This window comes from Lepidochelys kempii, chromosome 23 (assembly GCF_965140265.1).
Source record: "Lepidochelys kempii isolate rLepKem1 chromosome 23, rLepKem1.hap2, whole genome shotgun sequence".
Lineage (NCBI taxonomy): Eukaryota > Metazoa > Chordata > Testudines > Cheloniidae > Lepidochelys > Lepidochelys kempii.
In genome coordinates, this window is record NC_133278.1 from 2,850,722 (window position 1) to 2,867,496 (window position 16,775).

Below are 16,775 nucleotides of genomic sequence, written 5' to 3' on the forward strand. Positions count from 1 at the left end.
GGCAGGGCAGCAGCAGGGAACCATCCTGCCCTGGCATCTGTCACATTTCTGGGCAAACTGCACCTCCATTTCCCACGTCGGGGGCTCCTCGGCCATCACCTCTCTTGGGCAGAGCCCTGCAGCTCTCCCCCTGCTGACCGGGGTGTTCCCAGGCTCCGCAGCTCCCTGCCCGGTGCTGGCAATCGCCCAGTGAGCCAGACGGCCTCAACGAGCCAACGGCCACGCTGAGCTCCCTCCTCCGGGGCTCCGGGCCGCGGAACGGCCCCTGCTTTTATTCCGCAGGTCACAGCATGACGGAGAAACCATGTAAACCTACACGCGGGCTAAAAAGCTCCCCGGAGATCCACCCAGCTCCAGCCTCACGTCCATCCTTCCAACCCTTCCCTACAGATTGGAGGCCCCCCTGCGGCTCACGATCCGGTGTGTTGCAGGATCAGAAAGCAGGTCCCAGATCAGGTTAAACCCGGGCAATTTAGCCAAGAATCCTTTCTTTGTTTGCTGCTCTCTGGGGAACCCAGTTTGAACCAGTATATGCAAGCCTCCCCAGCGGGGGGTACCTCTCTGGAGTGAATCTGCCTGATCCCCCATAGTCCTTAGCGGGCTCTGGTCACCTTCTCCCATGGCACTACAGACCATCCCTGGCCCCCCAATCATACAGAAACCTAAGACAGGGAGATCTCCCCAAGACAGTGCAGGGAATTGCCATGGCTGTCACAGCCCCCCCAAAACCTCAACTCAGCATTAGACCTGAGGCTGCATGTCGCACAGATGCAGGGAAATAGCGGGCTGGTGACATCACCTGGAGTCTAGCCGCCTGCCCCGAGGCAGATGAGAGACGGGGTGTGAAAAATCCAACCCCCCCCCCAAAGCCCCCGTGTAGACGGCGCTCGACGGAAGGGGTGGAGGTGGATTGGCTGCCCCCTCGGGGCGTGAGCGGCCTTTACACCGCCGCGGCACGGGATCGCGCTAGGCCTTTGTCAGGGCAGGGTTCCGTCTAGACAGAGGCGGATGGCGCCCTGCTTTGCTCTGCAGCCTGCGGAGTCTGTACCATCCCGGGTGGGCAGCGAAGAGGGGGCGTGAACGAGGCGGAGAGATGCAGAGGGGGCAGCGAGATCACGGGGCAGAGAGGGGGGCCGGAGCTGTTCAGCGCTGTGCAAAGGGAACCCCTGGCACCTTTCAAGACCCAGCAGGACCTTGATACAATGACCCCTGGCTGCGAGGAGCCAGGTGGGGCAATGGACTGGCTCATGCACCTCTGCCCTCTGCTGGCTGAGCGCAGACCTGTGCCTCCATGTGTCATAGTCCCTTAGAGAGCTAATGGGGAGATCCCCCTCTCAGCTCAAGCAGCAGCTGCTTGGGGTCTTGGAGTGGGAGGATGAGTTCTTACCCCGTGCAGCAGTGAAAATCCGATGTTCTTATAATCGGAGTGGAGGGGAGATTTTATAAATTTTGTAATGGCAAATCCAAGGCAAAGGCCTCTCTCCCTGGAGAGGGACCCGAGACACCCAGCCAGACAACGGTCAACGTTAGCCAGGTGCAACTGCATCTTGAGGTTAGGGGCAGGCTTGCCAATTTGCAGGCTGATGGGGGATCTCTACTGGCCAGCCAGCCCTGGCCAAGAGGAGGTGGCACTGAGGGTCATACCCCCAGCCCCACTGGAACGGTGGGGGCGGAGCATGGGAGGGCTCTTGTCAAATTCAGGCATCACAAAACGGGGGGAACCTGGGAGAGCAGGGAAAGTAAAGAGATTGATTAGAATTGTCCAACCTTTGTTTCCATCAGTAGATCCCAACACCCCTCCCATTTTTAGAGGTGGGGAAACCAAGGCACAGAGCAAGAACAGGCCTTGGCCAAGGACACGCAGCTGGCCAGTAACAGAACCAGGACTAGAACGCAGGTGTCCTAAACCTCAGGCAGGACTTTATCCCTCGAGACCCCGGCAAGCCAGAGAGAGGGGCTGTGAACCAGTCCGATTCAGACTGGAGTGGCAGGCAGCCATGGGAGGGGAGAGATTTTCACACATTCAGCCCCTGGGGAGGTGAGCTGGGCTCTGAGATCTTCCCCTGAACCAATTTAAGCAGCTTTTGATCTTCCTGCATCTAAATGCAGAAGAGACTGGGACTTCCACGCATATCCTCTTGCTCAAATTTCCACCTGTGTGTGGAGGGGAATAAACCACTAGATTTCTTCCCTGGCTGCTGGTGCAATATGATCTGAGCACCGGCCCGGGTGACGCACAGAAAGAGGGAGACCCCTATTTGATGCACGTACCAGAGATCAGGTGTTCGATGGCCCAAGGCTGAGGGATGCTTTCTGGGGTGGGGGCTCAGCAGAAATCTCAGCGTCAGCATTTGCAAGGCACTAGTTTGACGGGGTGTAACCAACCCAATGGCATCACAGGCCAGAGGTCTGGAGCGAAGTATGCATTTTGCGGCGTTTATCACGGCTCACAATCAGCCCCAGACCAGGCTCAGGTAACAGGCTCCTGGCCACGAGTTATTAAGCAACACGGATTGATATTTACGGCGCATCAGCTGATCAGAGGAAGATAGAATTTGCCACCTTGTGTGCGCCCTGCCCAGTTCCTGCTCGCAAAGGACTTTGCCACTCGGGGAGGGGCTGGTGCTTTCGGATCGAAGAGGGCACAGGCCCAGAGTCAGAGGAGACAATATTTGCACATTTCACACAGAGGGAGATTTCCACACTGAGAGGTGTGGGGCCTGGTTTATTTATTTATTTTTTAAATAAAGAGACGGATGCAAAAAGATGCCGAGCTGGAGGAAAGGGAAACGCATCGGCTACTGCCTGAACGACAAGAAGAAAAAGAAACTGAATTTCCAGGGGTTTGAGGATCTCTGCAGGTAAGGGACAGAGTCTCTGGCACTCAGCGCCTTGGGAGATCCTTGGGAGCAGGGCAAAAAGAGGGGGCAGGTAGCCCAGGGCATGCACAAGGGACTGGGCAAAATGGCTGCACCAGCTACCGGTCTGACTGGCTTTCTGCTTCTAAACCTCTTGCTCTGCATCTCAAGCCTTCATCTAGCTGTGGGGTTAACTGACCCCCAACCATCGCTGCGGGGTCTGAGCTCCACACCCCCTTTTCACGTATTTATCCCTGGGAGGCAGGACTGTTATCCCTACTGTACGGTTGGGGAAACTGGGACTGGGAATGGCTTAGGCCCAGATCCTCAAAGGTACTGAGACTCCTAACTTCCAGTCGCACCCATGCATCTCAATGCATTTGAGGATCTGGGCCAAGCAGGGGACTTGAAACCAGGTTTCCCATATCCAAGGTTAGTACCCCAGCTGCTGCCTACCCTAGCCATGCTAGTTACAGGGTCTGTACCCGCGCCGTAGTTTTTAGCCTCACCCCCAGGTTGCATTATGTCCGAAACGAGCCCCCAAGCAACACCCGCACGGCACCACCAAAATGCAGACACCTCTGGAGGGGAGCATCGCTCATGGCTGAGTGTAACTATCCCAGGACCTTTATAGGGGAATGGCTCCCACATCCTCCTGCTTTCATTGAACCCTAAGAACTAAGCATTAATTACTGTTTTAGCTGGGGGTAGAAGATTGGACGCGTTGGCCGAGGGCCCTCGATTAAATCTCTAGTCAATAACTACGCCCCACAGGGATCTGTAATAGTGATACAGAACAGACGGAAGCTCAGTTGCTAAAATCATATAAAATACTTGATGCTTACGTAGTGCCTTTCATCTGAGGGTCTCTGAGCTGGGTCGCTATCGTTATCCCCATTTTACAGATGGGGAAACCGAGGCACAGAGAGGCAAGGGCCCCTAGGGGACACAGCGAGTCAGTAGCAGAGCTGGAGATAAGACCCAAGAATCTTAATTCTAGCCACTAGACCACAGTCCTCCTAAACTGGTGAGGGATCCCAGGAGTCCTGGCTGCCAGCCTCTCTCTTCCTAACCACTAGACTCCCCTCCCTGAGCTGGGAAAGAACCCAGAAGTCCGGACTGCCAGCCCCCTTTCCTCTAACCCATAGATCACACTCCCGACCGGCAGCTGGGGAAAGAACCCAGAAGTCCTGGCCATTAGATAATGCGTACCCCATAAAACTGCTCCCTGCTTTAACCCAGCCCACCCTCCATAGATCTCACTTCCAACCCAGAGCTGGGGAAAGAACCCAGGAGTCCTGGGACGGATTTAAGGGGTGCCATTTAGGCTCCCAGCACAGGGGTGAATTTCACTCTGACTTTTCTTTGTGTTTTCCCCTCCCGCCCCCATTCCAGCTGCCAGAATTAAAATAGCCCCAAGTCTGTTTCGCACAACAGATGGTGCGCGCTCTGGGCCCCAGGGCTCTCACCTAACATCCTGGCTGGGGCGATGCTCCTGCTTGGCTCCGCGGGGTTGAGCTGCTTCCTTTTGGTTCAGATCAGCTCCCGGCTTGTGTTTTTGCAACATCAGTTGGTCCTTTGCCTCACTGAGGTGGAAATCTGGAACTGGCCAGCACACGCTGCTCTGAGTTCCAGCCAACCCTGCCACCTCAAGGCATTTTACCAAGGAAGTTAATATCATCAGCCTCATTCGGCAGGTGGGGGAAACTAAGGCACAAGATGGGGCAGGCAGGAAGTGACTTGCCCCCATTCACAGAGGCAGGCCTAGAACCGAGGGCTCCCGCCGCCCAGTCTAGTGCTCCGTCCACTAGGCCACGCTGCCTCTAGCGTCCTACACTCTAGGAAGCAAAGGGACTTTCTGGCCACCTGTGACAAATGTTTCATGTATCTACAAGGGCCCAAACGGGCCCACTGTGGTCTGGCCTCGGGACCCCTCTACAGCCTCCATTACCCTTCCTTCCCTGGTTAGTCAGATTCCCAGGCGGGGACGGGGGCTGGTTTCCCAGCTACTGTGCTGAATTAACAGAGAGCTCAAAACAACACAACTCTCTCTGTCCGTTCACAGCGAGCTAGCGCCCCCAGACCCAGACTCAGAGCCCTGTCCCTGAATGCTCAGAACCTCACCCCCGCGTAGGCTGCCCTTCTAGTCCCCCAGCAGGTCTGCTGCTGCGTCAATTGCTCCCTCCCACCTTATGCAACACCTTCCCCCCCTCCTGGGCTCATTCCCTTCACCTGGGCAGCAGGCTGCCTGGAGCCATCACCCTCTTAAAGAGCCAGCTTCCCCAGCAAGTAAGGGGAAACAAGCTGCCCTCGGCTGATGTCGGGGTGGGTCGGGGGATTGGCCCTAGGGTCTGATCCAGAGCTGCTGGGATCCGTTTCCATTGACATCGATCAGGACCACGGTTTGTAAAGCACTTCAGGAGCCTTATTCATTCTGTGACTTGCAGCAAAGTCTAGAGGCACCAAGTGAGATTGTGCCGGGCGCTGCCCAGACCCCAACCGAGATCAGGGCCCCGTCATGCCGGGCACTGCCCAGACCCCAACCGAGATCAGGACCCATCGCGCCAGGCACTGCCCAGACCCCAACCGAGATCAGGACCCATCGCGCCAGGCACTGCCCAGACCTCGACCGAGATCAGGGCCCCGTCATGCCGGGTGCTGCACGGACTCCGACCAAGATCAGGGCCGCTTTGTGCTGGTTGCTGGACAGGCCCCGACTGAGATCAGGGGCCCACTATGCCAGGTGCTGTCCAGACACCAAAGTGAGACATAATCCCTGCCCCTAAGCACTCACTATCTAAATAGGCAAAGGGTGGATTATCAACCCCATTTTACAGATGGGGAACCTGAGGCACGGAGTGATGTGCGTGATCCCATGCTTGCAGCATGAATCACAGGATCATTCACCCTAAGGGCACCTCCCTTGCATGTATTGGTTAAAGCCTCTCAGGGTTGGCACACTAAAGGCCCAGCCCTCCCTCGCTCCTTATCTTATCTCTCCACTTCCCTTATCTCTGGCTTTCCCTCCTCTCCTTTCTCCCTCCCCTGTTCTCCCTCACTCTCTGTCTCAGCAGGTTCGAGGGCATCGACTTGTGATGTTTGTATAGAGAAGGAATGAAAGTCCCTCTTTATTATGTGTAGCGAGACACTGCCTAGATGCCACAGAAGACATCAGGGCACTGCACAGACCCCCACCGAGATCAGGGCCCCGTCGCGCCGGGCGCTGCACAGATCCTGGCCGAGATCAGGGCCCCATCATGCCAGGCCCTGCCCAGACCCCACCGAGATAGGGCCCCGTCGCGCCGGGCACTGCACAGACCCCAACCGAGATCAGGGCCCCATCACCCCATGCGCTGCCCAGACCCCGGCCAAGATCAGGGCCCTGTCACGCCAGGCGCTGTCCAGACCCCCACCGAGATCAGGGCTCCGTCGTGCCGGGCGCTGCACAGACCCCGGCCGAGATCAGGGCTCCGTCGTGCTGGGCGCTGCACAGACCCCGGCCGAGATCAGGGCTCCGTCGTGCCGGGCGCTGCACAGACCCCGGCCGAGATCAGGGCCCTGTCACGCCAGGTGCTGCCCAGACCCTGACCGAGATCAGGGCCCCCCTGTGCCGGGTGCTCACAGACACATACAACATGCAAACTTGCACTGAAATAACAAAATCAGTGGTAACTCACACCTTTTGTCAATTGCATGCAAGTTTGTATGGCCCCTGATGTCAGCACAAAAGTTTCCTAGTTTGATAGCGCAATGAACTCAAACGATGACGGATAGTTCAGTGGTTTGAGCATTGGCCTGCTAAACCCAGGGATGTGAGTTCAATCCTTGAGGGGGCCATTTAGGGATCTGGGGGCAAAAGTTGGGGATTGGTCCTGCTTTGAGCAGGGGGTTGGACTAGATGATCTCCTGAGGTCCCTTCCAACCCTGATAGTCTATGATTCTATGACAGTTTTATTCCAAAATGACTGTCCTTGCAGATGCCCACCGAAATCTTGCCCCAGAGCGTGTAGGCCTTGTCTTCATGGGAAAGGGTAACCTTAATTCGGCTCCGAAGCTGCTCCAGGAAAAGCAGCACAAACCCGAGGGTGAAAGCTCCGGTTCCTGTTTAAGAGCCACATAGGTTCGGTTTAGCTTCCACCTGTTCTGATTTAAGCTGAAGCGAAAGAAGACGGGTTTAAACAAACATACGTCTCAAGGCAGGGGCTCGCGCCAGTTTAAAGTTACGCCGTTTTGCCAGTGTTCCCAGCCTTTGCAGAGTCGCTTCTGTTAGGAGGAGACAGTGGTGCTACAAAGCAGGTGTGTTCTTTGGCACCGTCCTGTTTATCTACAAGAAATGTACACACAGTCCTGGTCTCCTGAGCACGGTCAAAACAGCAGCAGGCAGCTTCCTTGCACCGAAATTCCCAAGTCTGCCTCTCCAGCAGGTCCTGTGCGCAAGAAACAGCGTCTCTCTGCATCCTCGCAGTGACTTCCATTGGCAGATATCCCGCAACCTGCAGCCCAGGGAAAACACCACTGACCTGCCATGCTTTGGGCAGTAAGCCCCCGGCGCCTGCAGCCTTCTTGAGCCCAGAGAGGGGCTTCATTCCTCCTCCCATTGAGCCTGAAGCAGGGAGCTCAGCCCAGCGAGGCCTGTGATTGGTGTTGGATCAAAGGCATTAGGACCTTTCAGTATGACACCCCTTAGGTAAAAGGGTGCCATATTCTCCTCTAGATCTAAGTAGGCAAGGACAGAATGATTATCCCCGTTTCACAGGTGGGGAAACTGAGGCAGGGAGCGATTAGAAGTGATTGGCTCAAGTCTGCACAGGGAGTCGGTGGCAAAGGTGGGGGGGTTGATCCTGTGACCCCTAGACCCCCAGTCCTGTTGGCTAACCACTGGGCCCTGCTGCCTCTCTCAGCATAATGCTCAGGTGCAAATCCCTGACTCGGTTTTTCTTTATTTTGTTTGCCCAGGCAACGAGGCTATGAAGTCATTGAGGTGAGTCTGAGCCATGGGTGGCCTGGGAGCAGAGGTGTGCATGGGGGCGGGGGTCAGGGGATGCTGGAGGAGCGGGTCTTATATGGGAAGCTGTCACCCCGAGGTTTGCTACCGGGAACTTTGGCCATGTGCCAGCAGGCCACGCTGGGTCTGGCCTGGTTGGATGGGAGACCTTGGCACACCCTGATGTTATAGGGAGGGGCGTGGGTGACTCGCAGATGAGTCAGTGCCGGGGAGAGGGTGGTGCCGCAGGGCATGGTGGGGCTGACCCAGGATGCTGGCGCTAGGGGGCGCTGCGCTTCAGGGAGCAGAGTCGGGGTCTGCACAGTTGTTGTGCTAGAACAGAGGTCCCCAAATTGTGGGGCCAGCCCCCACGGGGGAGGCAGGGGGGGACAGGGAGGGAGCGCCAGCCAGCCTCACTCCTGGCCCCATCCCCAGCCTGGCTCTGCTCCCGGCCCTGTGCCAGCCTCCAGCCTTGGCCCCCTTAATCCCTGCCCGCATCCCCCGCTCCTGGGGGGCACAGATGGGGTGAGGGGGGTCGTGACCCTCAAAAGTCTGGAGACCGCTGTGCTAGGGGGTCTGGATATCTATAGGGGAATTACTGCGGTCTTCATGCACCACGCTGGGGCGCTGGGACTCAGAGGGAAGAGAGCCCTCCCTACCGAGCTCTGCTCCCTACAGCACCCCCTAGCAACGCATTGGGGTCAACCCTGCGCTCCCCACCCCGGGTCTTCTTGGCCCTGCTCAGAGCAACGCAGAGCTGGCTAGAGGACAGGTGATAAAAATCAAGCGGGGGCGGGAGAATAGGTCAATGGCCCAGCTGCCTGGATACCAGGCTGATGGGCACCCAAGATGGAGCATGCCAGAACCCATCGCCTCCCTCTGCAGAGGGGCTGAGGATTTAAGTGCCCGTCTTTGTTTGCCTGCGCTGGGATTGGCCCCGTCTGTCAATAAGAACTGGTTTAAACTGACAGCAGCTGGCAAAGTCCACAGAGATAAAGCGAGAGCCGTTTCTGGGTGGCACTGGGTGAGGATGACCAATATGGTACGGAGTCAATAAGGCATTAACTCGGGTGGGCGTGGAAGAGATGGGTGCTTTGTTCGCTGGTGTGTGGTCATTCCCCCCCCTCCCTCGGGTGATGAATCATCACAACTTTCAGATAGCGTGAAGGATCAGAATAATTTACAAACTTACGGGCCTGGGGAGGATTCCCTCCCACCCCCGCCCTGCCACTGAAAGGCTTCCACCTCTGGGGTGGGGCAGGGCAGCTGATTATAAAGAGATCACTCCCGCCCCACTGAGATGCAGCCACTTCTGGGGAGGGACGCACTGCTTGCTGTCTTTGCCCACTACGCTGCAGTATTACTTTGCAGGGGCTCAGCAGGTCCTAGAATGTCTGTGTTCATTGGCGACAACTGGGTTCCTGGCGGTGCTGAGGGTAGTGGGACCAAAGGTGAAAGGCACCGCAGGGTCGAAAGTCAAAGGACGCTGTCAGAAGAGCGGGGCGGGAAGTTTTCTTGCCAAACCCAAACATCTCCTGGGGAAGGGAGCCTCAGGCCTGGAATTTCACTCACAAGAGTCAGCAAATAGCCCAGCAAATAGGGGCATGCACCTGGCATTCATAGGCCTGAAGGTACCGCTGTGCCCGCCTAGTCTGACCTGCATCACACATGCACTAATCCCGGTTTGAACTTCGGCAGATCTTTAAAAAGAAAAGCAGCAGCCCATCCCATCTTGATTTACAAATTGCCAGCGAGGGAGAACCCGCCAGGACGCCTGGCCAGTCGTTCCAAAGCTTCGCGATGCTCCCTGTTAAAAACACACGCTTTCGATCCCTTCTGAATTCGTCTAGCTTCACCTTCCAGCCGTCACCAGGGCTCAAATCCCTGCTCGGCCTGAGCTGGAGTTGGGGACAGGAAAGACTGAGAAATCACCCCCCGCCCCCCGAGAAGAGCTAATAGCCTCGAGATCGGAATCCGCTGCTAGGATGGGGAAGACCAAATTATGCACACATAGGGTGACTGGATGTTCCGATTTTATAGGGACAGTCCTGATGTTGGGATCTTTTTCTCACGTAAGCACCTATTACCCCCCACCTCCTGTCCCGATTTTTGACACTTGCTATCTGGTCAGCCTACGCACACACGAAAGGGGGTCCGTTTGTGAATTTGCCAGCGTGCCAGTTAGCGATTACAGCTGAAATCTACCGAAGCAGGTTTGCTGATATATAATCAGATCCAACAGCTATTGAGTCCAGGGAGTGTTAGCTTACTCGTTCAACGCTTTTCTTTTCAGATCAACTTTTAACTTGAACAGCATTTCTCAAGTCAGGACACTTGCTTATTCATAACCAACTACCAAATTATTAATCCTTTAGTACAGGGTAACCAGATGTCCCGTTTTTAAAGGGACAGTCCCGTTTTTGGAGACTTTTTCTTACATAGGCGCCTATTACCACCCACCCCCTGTCCTGTTTTTTCACAGTTGCGATCTGGTCACCCTACTTTAGTACCTAACACATTTGTCACCCTTCCAAGGGTGCGCTTGTCTTCCAGACACTTTGAAGCGTGTGGCTACTGCTCTCTGACTAGGCTGGCCCACCAGGGACCGGGTTCGAATAGTAAAAGCCATGGCTAAAGCAATTCTTTTCGAGCTCTCTTAGGCCACTTTTTACAAAGGAGTTAAAATCTAAAATAAGGTCCTTTGGTGTCTCACTGGAGAGGGTGGACTCAGCAAGGAAACCGACAGCTGGTTATAATGGAAGAACAGAAGGGGGAAACACAACCTTTGGAATTAAATCTCACCACTTCTTATCCCAAGTCTCTTTTCCAGAGCAGCGATGGACCCTGGGTGTCTCCCAGGCCTGGTAAGTGTGGTGACCCCCTGGCACTCTCTTTCTCTGCGTTTTGTTGGCCAAACATTTCCTAAGGTCTCGGCTTCATCCTGATGAGGGCTGGGAAATGTTGGGATGGGTTCCCAGCCTTGCTCTGGGTCCCAGCAAAGAAGGGATTTTAATCTCCACTTCTCCTCCCGTCCCAGATTGACTTGGCCAAACCCCTCTGTGAGCAGGGCCCCTTTGACGTCATCATCCACAAACTCTCTGACCTGATCCTCGAGTCCAGCTATGACAGCCAGTCTCACCAGCTCATCCATGACTTCCAGGTAAGGACTTAGTAGATTCCACCAGGATCTTCCGTGGCCCAGGCCAAGGCCATCCCCGCCTTCCCCACAATAATTCCTTCTTGAACGGGAGCAGATCTTTAAAAGAAAAAAAAAATCCCCCCTTGACTCAACAAATGGCCAGCCATGGAGAATCCACCACAACCACTGGTAAGTTCTTCCAATGGCTAATTAACCCTGTTAAAAATGGACGCCTTATTCCCAGTTTGAATTTTTCCAGCTTCAACTTCCAGCCGTTGGATTTTGTTAAATCTTCCTCTGCTAGACCGAAAAGCCCATGATCAAATTTCTGTTCCCCACATAGGTCCTTATAGACTGGGATCTTCTCTTTACTAAGTGAAATAGATTGAGCTCTTTGAGACTATCCTTATAGGGCAGTCCTTATTCCCCTGGCTCGTCTCTGACCCTTCTCCAATTTATCAGCGTCCTTCTTGAATTGTGGACACCAGAACTGGACACAGGATTCCAGCAGCGGTCGCACCCGTGCCAAATATGGAGGGTAAATAACCTCTTGACCGATACTCACGAGTCCCCTGCTTAGGTGCACGTGGTGTCTTTGTCTCCCACTAGTGGTAGCTCTGGTTACAGTGCTCCTTAGTACAGGAAGTGCCTTTTGGATTCCGCTCCCCAGAATGCGTAACGAAGCACTCGGACACGTCTGAGTCTGGACAGCACCTGCGTTAGCAGCGAGGTGATCAACACAAACCCACTAACTGGCTTTGCGGCTTTAAACCTCCCCCGCCCCCAGGGCTAATTACACATTTGCTTTGGTCCTTCAGACCTATGTGGAAACCTATTCCAGCATCATCCTCCTTGACCCATTTCCAGCTGTACGGCTGCTCCTGGACCGATTTGAATCCTATCGCCTCCTCCAGGACTTTCAGAAGCAAGGTATGCGTTTCTGGGGTCTCCTGGTAATATCCAGGTGGCCAATATCCAGTTGCGCTCTTCCCCCAGAACAGACTGAAGCAGTCCCCTAACTCGAATCACACACCAGAAGGAGGCGCTGTCGGACCAGAGAGGAAGGATGGCCTGGTGATCAGAGCATTAGCTTAGGCCTTGAGAGTTCAGCATTCCCCTGCTCTGAACCATATTCCCTGCAGGGCAAGGTTAGAGAGAAGGTGGCCAGTGTGAATGCGGTGATGACTCACGGCCCGCTAAGGGGAGCTGGGCCCCATAGAGCGCCTTCCAGAGGCATGGCTAAGAGCTTGGCTTTTGGCTCAGGCAGCAGCCGTGTGTGGGAGTCAGGGGTTCAATCCTAACGTGGGGTGGGCGGGGAGAGAGACCCAGTTCTATGGAACAGCTAAGATGTCAAGGAGGGCGGGAATGCAGGAGCTGAGTTGTGGGGGGAGGGCGTGTGTCTGGGGCTGTGTGTGTTGGGGGCCGGGCTTGGGGGCACAGGCAGGGCTGTGTGTGTGGGAGGGGTGGTGGAGCCTCGCAGTGGGGTGGGGAGCGGGGACAGCTCACACCCATGCAAACCACCCACTCCACGCTTATTTCTGCCCCACCCTGCTCTGCAGACAGCTGCATCTTCTCCCCACCCTACGTGGAGCTGAATAGCGGGACCGGGCGTGAGGCGGTGGCACGGATCCGGGAGCAGGGCCTCACCTTCCCCTTAAGTGAGTGAGCCCAGCACCTCCTTAATCCATGGGGCCTTTATACCTGGGGGGGAGGGGGAGGAGAACCAGCCTCATGGCACTAGGTGCTGCTGATGAACCAGAGCACCTGAAACCAATCAAAATACGTCCCCTCCTGCCACCTGTCCTGACACCCAGGGAGCTGCTCTGCACCCCGCCATGCTGGGCTTGCAATCCCACCAGTGCAATGAGTTTCCAGGCCTCGGTGCTCCCTGGCTCGCCCTGCCACGCTGAGCCGTGGGCAAAGCATGGGCTGCAGTGCGGTGGGGATAACAGCCTGCTGCTGCTGCTGCTGGCTTGTGGAGTTGCTCCTTTGGCTCAAGCAGTAGCGGCTTGTGCTCGGGGGGACCCGGGTTCAAATCCTGCTGGTCGCCTGGATGGGGCTGGTTCTTACATTCCCACCTAAGGGAACGCTGGCCAAATAAACTGCCAACTCAGGGCCTCACTGACTATGGGGCAAAGGGAGCCAGAGCAGAGAAGGGGCAGGGCGGGTGGGCAGGGCAGACCTGTGCTCTGGCTATTCTGTGTCCATGCACCGCCCCCTGGGGGAGGAGGTGGGAGCTGCTGCAGCCCCCCAGCCACTGACTGGGGGACGTGCTGGGGGGCTCGGCTTCTGTCACACCCCAACGGCTGGGAGGGGAGGGATTTGGAGTAGAAAGTTCCAGGCCCAGGAGCCCCATTGGCTCTTGTTGGATGAGTCAGAGCCCAGGGTGGAACAAGGGGCGGGGCTGAGTCATCTCACTCCCCACTGTCTCCTCCTCTTCCTCCTTCAGTTTGCAAAACCCGGGTGGCTCACGGACCCAGCTCCCACGAGGTCAGTAGCATCGTGTCCCAGAACCTGCTCGTAAAGGGTTGGCTACAGCTCCTTCTCCAGCAGCTAGGCCACGGGGAGGATAACAGCCTACTACTGTGGCTTGCTAATGGAATTACTCTTTTAGCTCAAGCCGCGGAGGCCTGGGTGGCTGCGTGAGAGGTCGTGGGTTTAAATCCCTCAGCTGACCCATTTTGAGGGGTGGGTATAAAAGCACTAGGAGACTTTGGGGTGGGTGGGTAAGAAAGGAGGGGCAAGTGCCCTCTTAACACACCAAGAGCAATGCCAAAGATCAGGGTGGGGTCAGCAGTGGGGCTGCTGGGAAGTTTTCCATTTAAATAGTTTTTGCTGGAAAAATCAGATTTTTAACTACACAGAAAGTGGCTGCTTCCCACTGGAAAAATCCAACTTTTCCTCAGAAAAAAAAAAAAAAGAACAAAGAACCCCCCCCTGCCCCCAGATTTGGCCCAACACCCAAAAATTTCTATTTGGAAATGTTGCCGGGGTACTTTATGGGAGTTGTCGTTTGGGACCTTTATTTCTTCATGCTCTAGGCACCGAATTCAATCTCCCAGGATGCACCAAGTTATTCTCTTCCTCAGCCCCCACAGTGCATCATGGGAGCTGTAGTTCAGCTGTTTTATGTCTCCTTTCTGTCCCACGGGCTAGCTGCTCAGGGGGACTGCATCTCCCATGATGCACCACTGTGGCTCAGGAGGGGAAAGCTTGGTTCATCATGGGAGACGTAGTCCAGCTAGGAAGCCCCACCAATTGAGGTATGAGGCACCAGGACTGTGTTTCTGAGCCCCTCTGTCCCTGCCACCCATTCTCTGACCCTCCTAGTCCTCGTTATGCAGCCACTGGGGTGTGTCTGGATGAGACCACACCTCCCAGCATGCTGTGGGGCTGGGCAGTGGCTCAGTATAGGGCGTTGCATGGAACTCCCCGCCTGCAACAAGTCGGTCCAACAGACAGCATTGCAGGCTGGGAGCTGTGCCCCATTCACAGGCCACACCTCTGGTTCCAGCTGCAATTGGCTGCTGGCAAGTTGCCATGGCAACCAGGGCTAGAGGGAGGCTAGAAGGGGTGGGGCTAAGGAAGCCCCTCCCCTTTCCCCATCCCTCGAGAGAGGCCCCCTATAGACACGTCCCCGCCCTATGGAGGCCCCTCCATCCGTTACCCTGCTCTTCTCCGCTCTCCCCGCCCCCGATAGATGGCGCTGATCTTCAACGAGGAGGGGCTGGGGGAGGTGAGCGCCCCCTGCTTGCTCCAGAGCTTCGTCAACCACGACGCTGTCCTCTTCAAGGTCTTCGTGGTGGGCTCTTCCCACTTCGTGGTGCGCCGGCCGTCCCTGAAGAACTTCCCGCGAGGGGAATCAGGTGTGTATGTGGGTGTGTGTGTGTGTGTGGGAGGGGCGGAGGGGGCACCTGGGCCATCTCCTCCTTTGGGGGCTGGAATTGGGACTCTGTGGTCCCTCCAGCCCTCGGTCTCCCTGCTGAGGCAGCCCAGGGCGGGTGGGGAGAGCAGTTAGCGCCAATCCTGGAAGGGGCGGTTCGGTGCCACGGGCTCCCGTCCCTGGAGAAACAGGGTTGAGGCCCAGCAAGCTCATTGCACGGATGACCATCCGGTTTGCTCTGTACTGAGCTGGAATCAAGCCGGGCAACCTGGGGTGCAAAAGCATTCACGCGCCCTCAGAGTAAGGGCCAGATCCCCAGCCGGGGTCAACCATCCGTTGCCCCACTGGGGTCAATGGGGCCAGATCCCCAGCCGGGGACAACGGGCATCGCTCGTCAGTTGCGTCAGCGACAGAGTGCACGGCTCTGAACCAGTGACAACTGAACCCGGAGTCTCTCTGGACCCCGGGGCTGGGGAATTTCCCGGGAGCACCCCGAGCCCAGGCGAGCCGGGCTCGCGACCTCGCTCTGTTCCTTACAGCCAGGAGAAGCATCTTCTTCAACAGCCACAGTGTCTCCAAGCCGGAGTCCTGCTCCCGCCTGACTGAGGTGAGTACGGGCATGGGGCCAGAGGCCGAGAGGAAGAATAAGCGAGCGCCGCAGACAGAGGGAGGCTGGGGAGGGAGCGAATCCACCCCGGGGGGCTAGAGATGCAGAGGGAGAGAGCCTTGCAGCGGCTCTGAGCTGAGGGGGCGCTGTGCCTCAGGGAGTGGGGTGAGGGGCTCACTAGGGGGCCACTGTCCCCCATGCCCCAGTGCGGCGCTAGGGGGCTGCTTTACCCTCTGAGTTATCTGTCCTAGCGGAGGGGATTTGTCCATCTCCCAGAGCTAGCCTTACTTCCTCGGCTTCCTTCCCGGAGACACCCCGCCGGGTGTCCCTCCCAGTGACTCCCCCAAGCCCATGGTGCTCTCTGCCCCTTTGCCAGCTGGATGAGGCGACCCTGGAGCCCACCCCGCCCTCTGACAACGTCATCTGCCGAGCCATGCGGGGCCTGCGCTCCACCCTGGGGCTCTCTCTGTTTGGGGTGGATCTGATTGTGGAGAAGCAGACGGGGCGGTGCGCCGTCATAGACGTCAACGCCTTCCCAGGTGAGAGCACGAGGGAGGAAAAGGGGGGCTCAGCAGGGGGCGCTTTCCCTACAGTCAGTGCTGGCTCTTATGCCCCAGTGTTGCACTAGGGGGCGCTGTGCTGCAGGGAGCAGAAATGGGCAGGGCGTGGCCGCTGTTGCTGCAGAGATCTCTTACTCAGCACCAAGGTGCAGCCACCTCTGGGGTGGTTCAGGGCAGCTGTTTAACATGCAGTGTTTGTAAGGGGCTCTGGGACGCCCTGGTACAGCCCGGATGACTCTTTGGTGGCCTCCGCAGGTTATGAAGGCGTCCCGGAGTTCTTCTCAGCCCTCCTGAATCACATCGAGACACTGTTGGAGAGCCACGAGCAGGCGGCCCGGGCCAGGGTGCTTGTGGCTGAGTATTCCCTGCACCAGCAGGCGTCACATGTGGACAAGGCCCAGGAGAGCACCCACGACACCAACCTGAGGGCCCCTTGGCTGGCCAATTCCCTCGAGACCCCCAAGTCGGCACCGGCTGAGAGCAGCTTCTTCACCTTCGCCGTTCTGCCTGCCGTGCTCTCCCGGCACTGACGGGGGTGCTGTGTCGGCTGGCCTCTCCGAGGGAGCAGGGAAGCGCTGGGCATCCAAAGAGAACAGGAGCGACGTCGTGCCTATCCCAGCGGGGAAAATTCCCAAACAGCCGGCATCCGGAGCCAGCAGGATCTCAACAGGAGCCACCTCTCTGGGGTCACAGAACTGCACCTCCCTGCTTGGACCAGACCAGACCACCGGTCCATACAGTCCA

At 56.8% G+C, this 16,775-nt stretch overlaps 1 protein-coding gene across 1 annotated transcript; it reads left to right on the forward strand.

The window, feature by feature from the left end:
- Positions 1-2,766: 2,766 nt before the first annotated feature.
- Positions 2,767-16,561, forward strand: LOC140902374 (inositol-tetrakisphosphate 1-kinase-like). Its single transcript, XM_073322391.1, has 10 exons — positions 2,767-2,861; positions 7,815-7,839; positions 10,880-11,002; positions 11,800-11,911; positions 12,541-12,639; positions 13,431-13,471; positions 14,682-14,847; positions 15,404-15,471; positions 15,848-16,010; positions 16,287-16,561. Exons 1-10 carry the CDS (start codon positions 2,767-2,769, stop codon positions 16,559-16,561), a joined length of 1,167 nt encoding a protein of 388 aa, XP_073178492.1.
- Positions 16,562-16,775: the final 214 nt, after the last annotated feature.

Bases quoted from the DNA above. Each gene is read 5' to 3' on its own strand.
- LOC140902374 (XM_073322391.1), top strand. From the start codon at position 2,767: ATGCCGAGCTGGAGGAAAGGGAAACGCATCGGCTACTGCCTGAACGAC. The intron at 2,862-7,814 runs GTAAGGGACAGA...TTGTTTGCCCAG, and splicing joins GGGTTTGAGGATCTCTGCAG to GCAACGAGGCTATGAAGTCA. The intron at 7,840-10,879 runs GTGAGTCTGAGC...CTCCCGTCCCAG, and splicing joins GAGGCTATGAAGTCATTGAG to ATTGACTTGGCCAAACCCCT.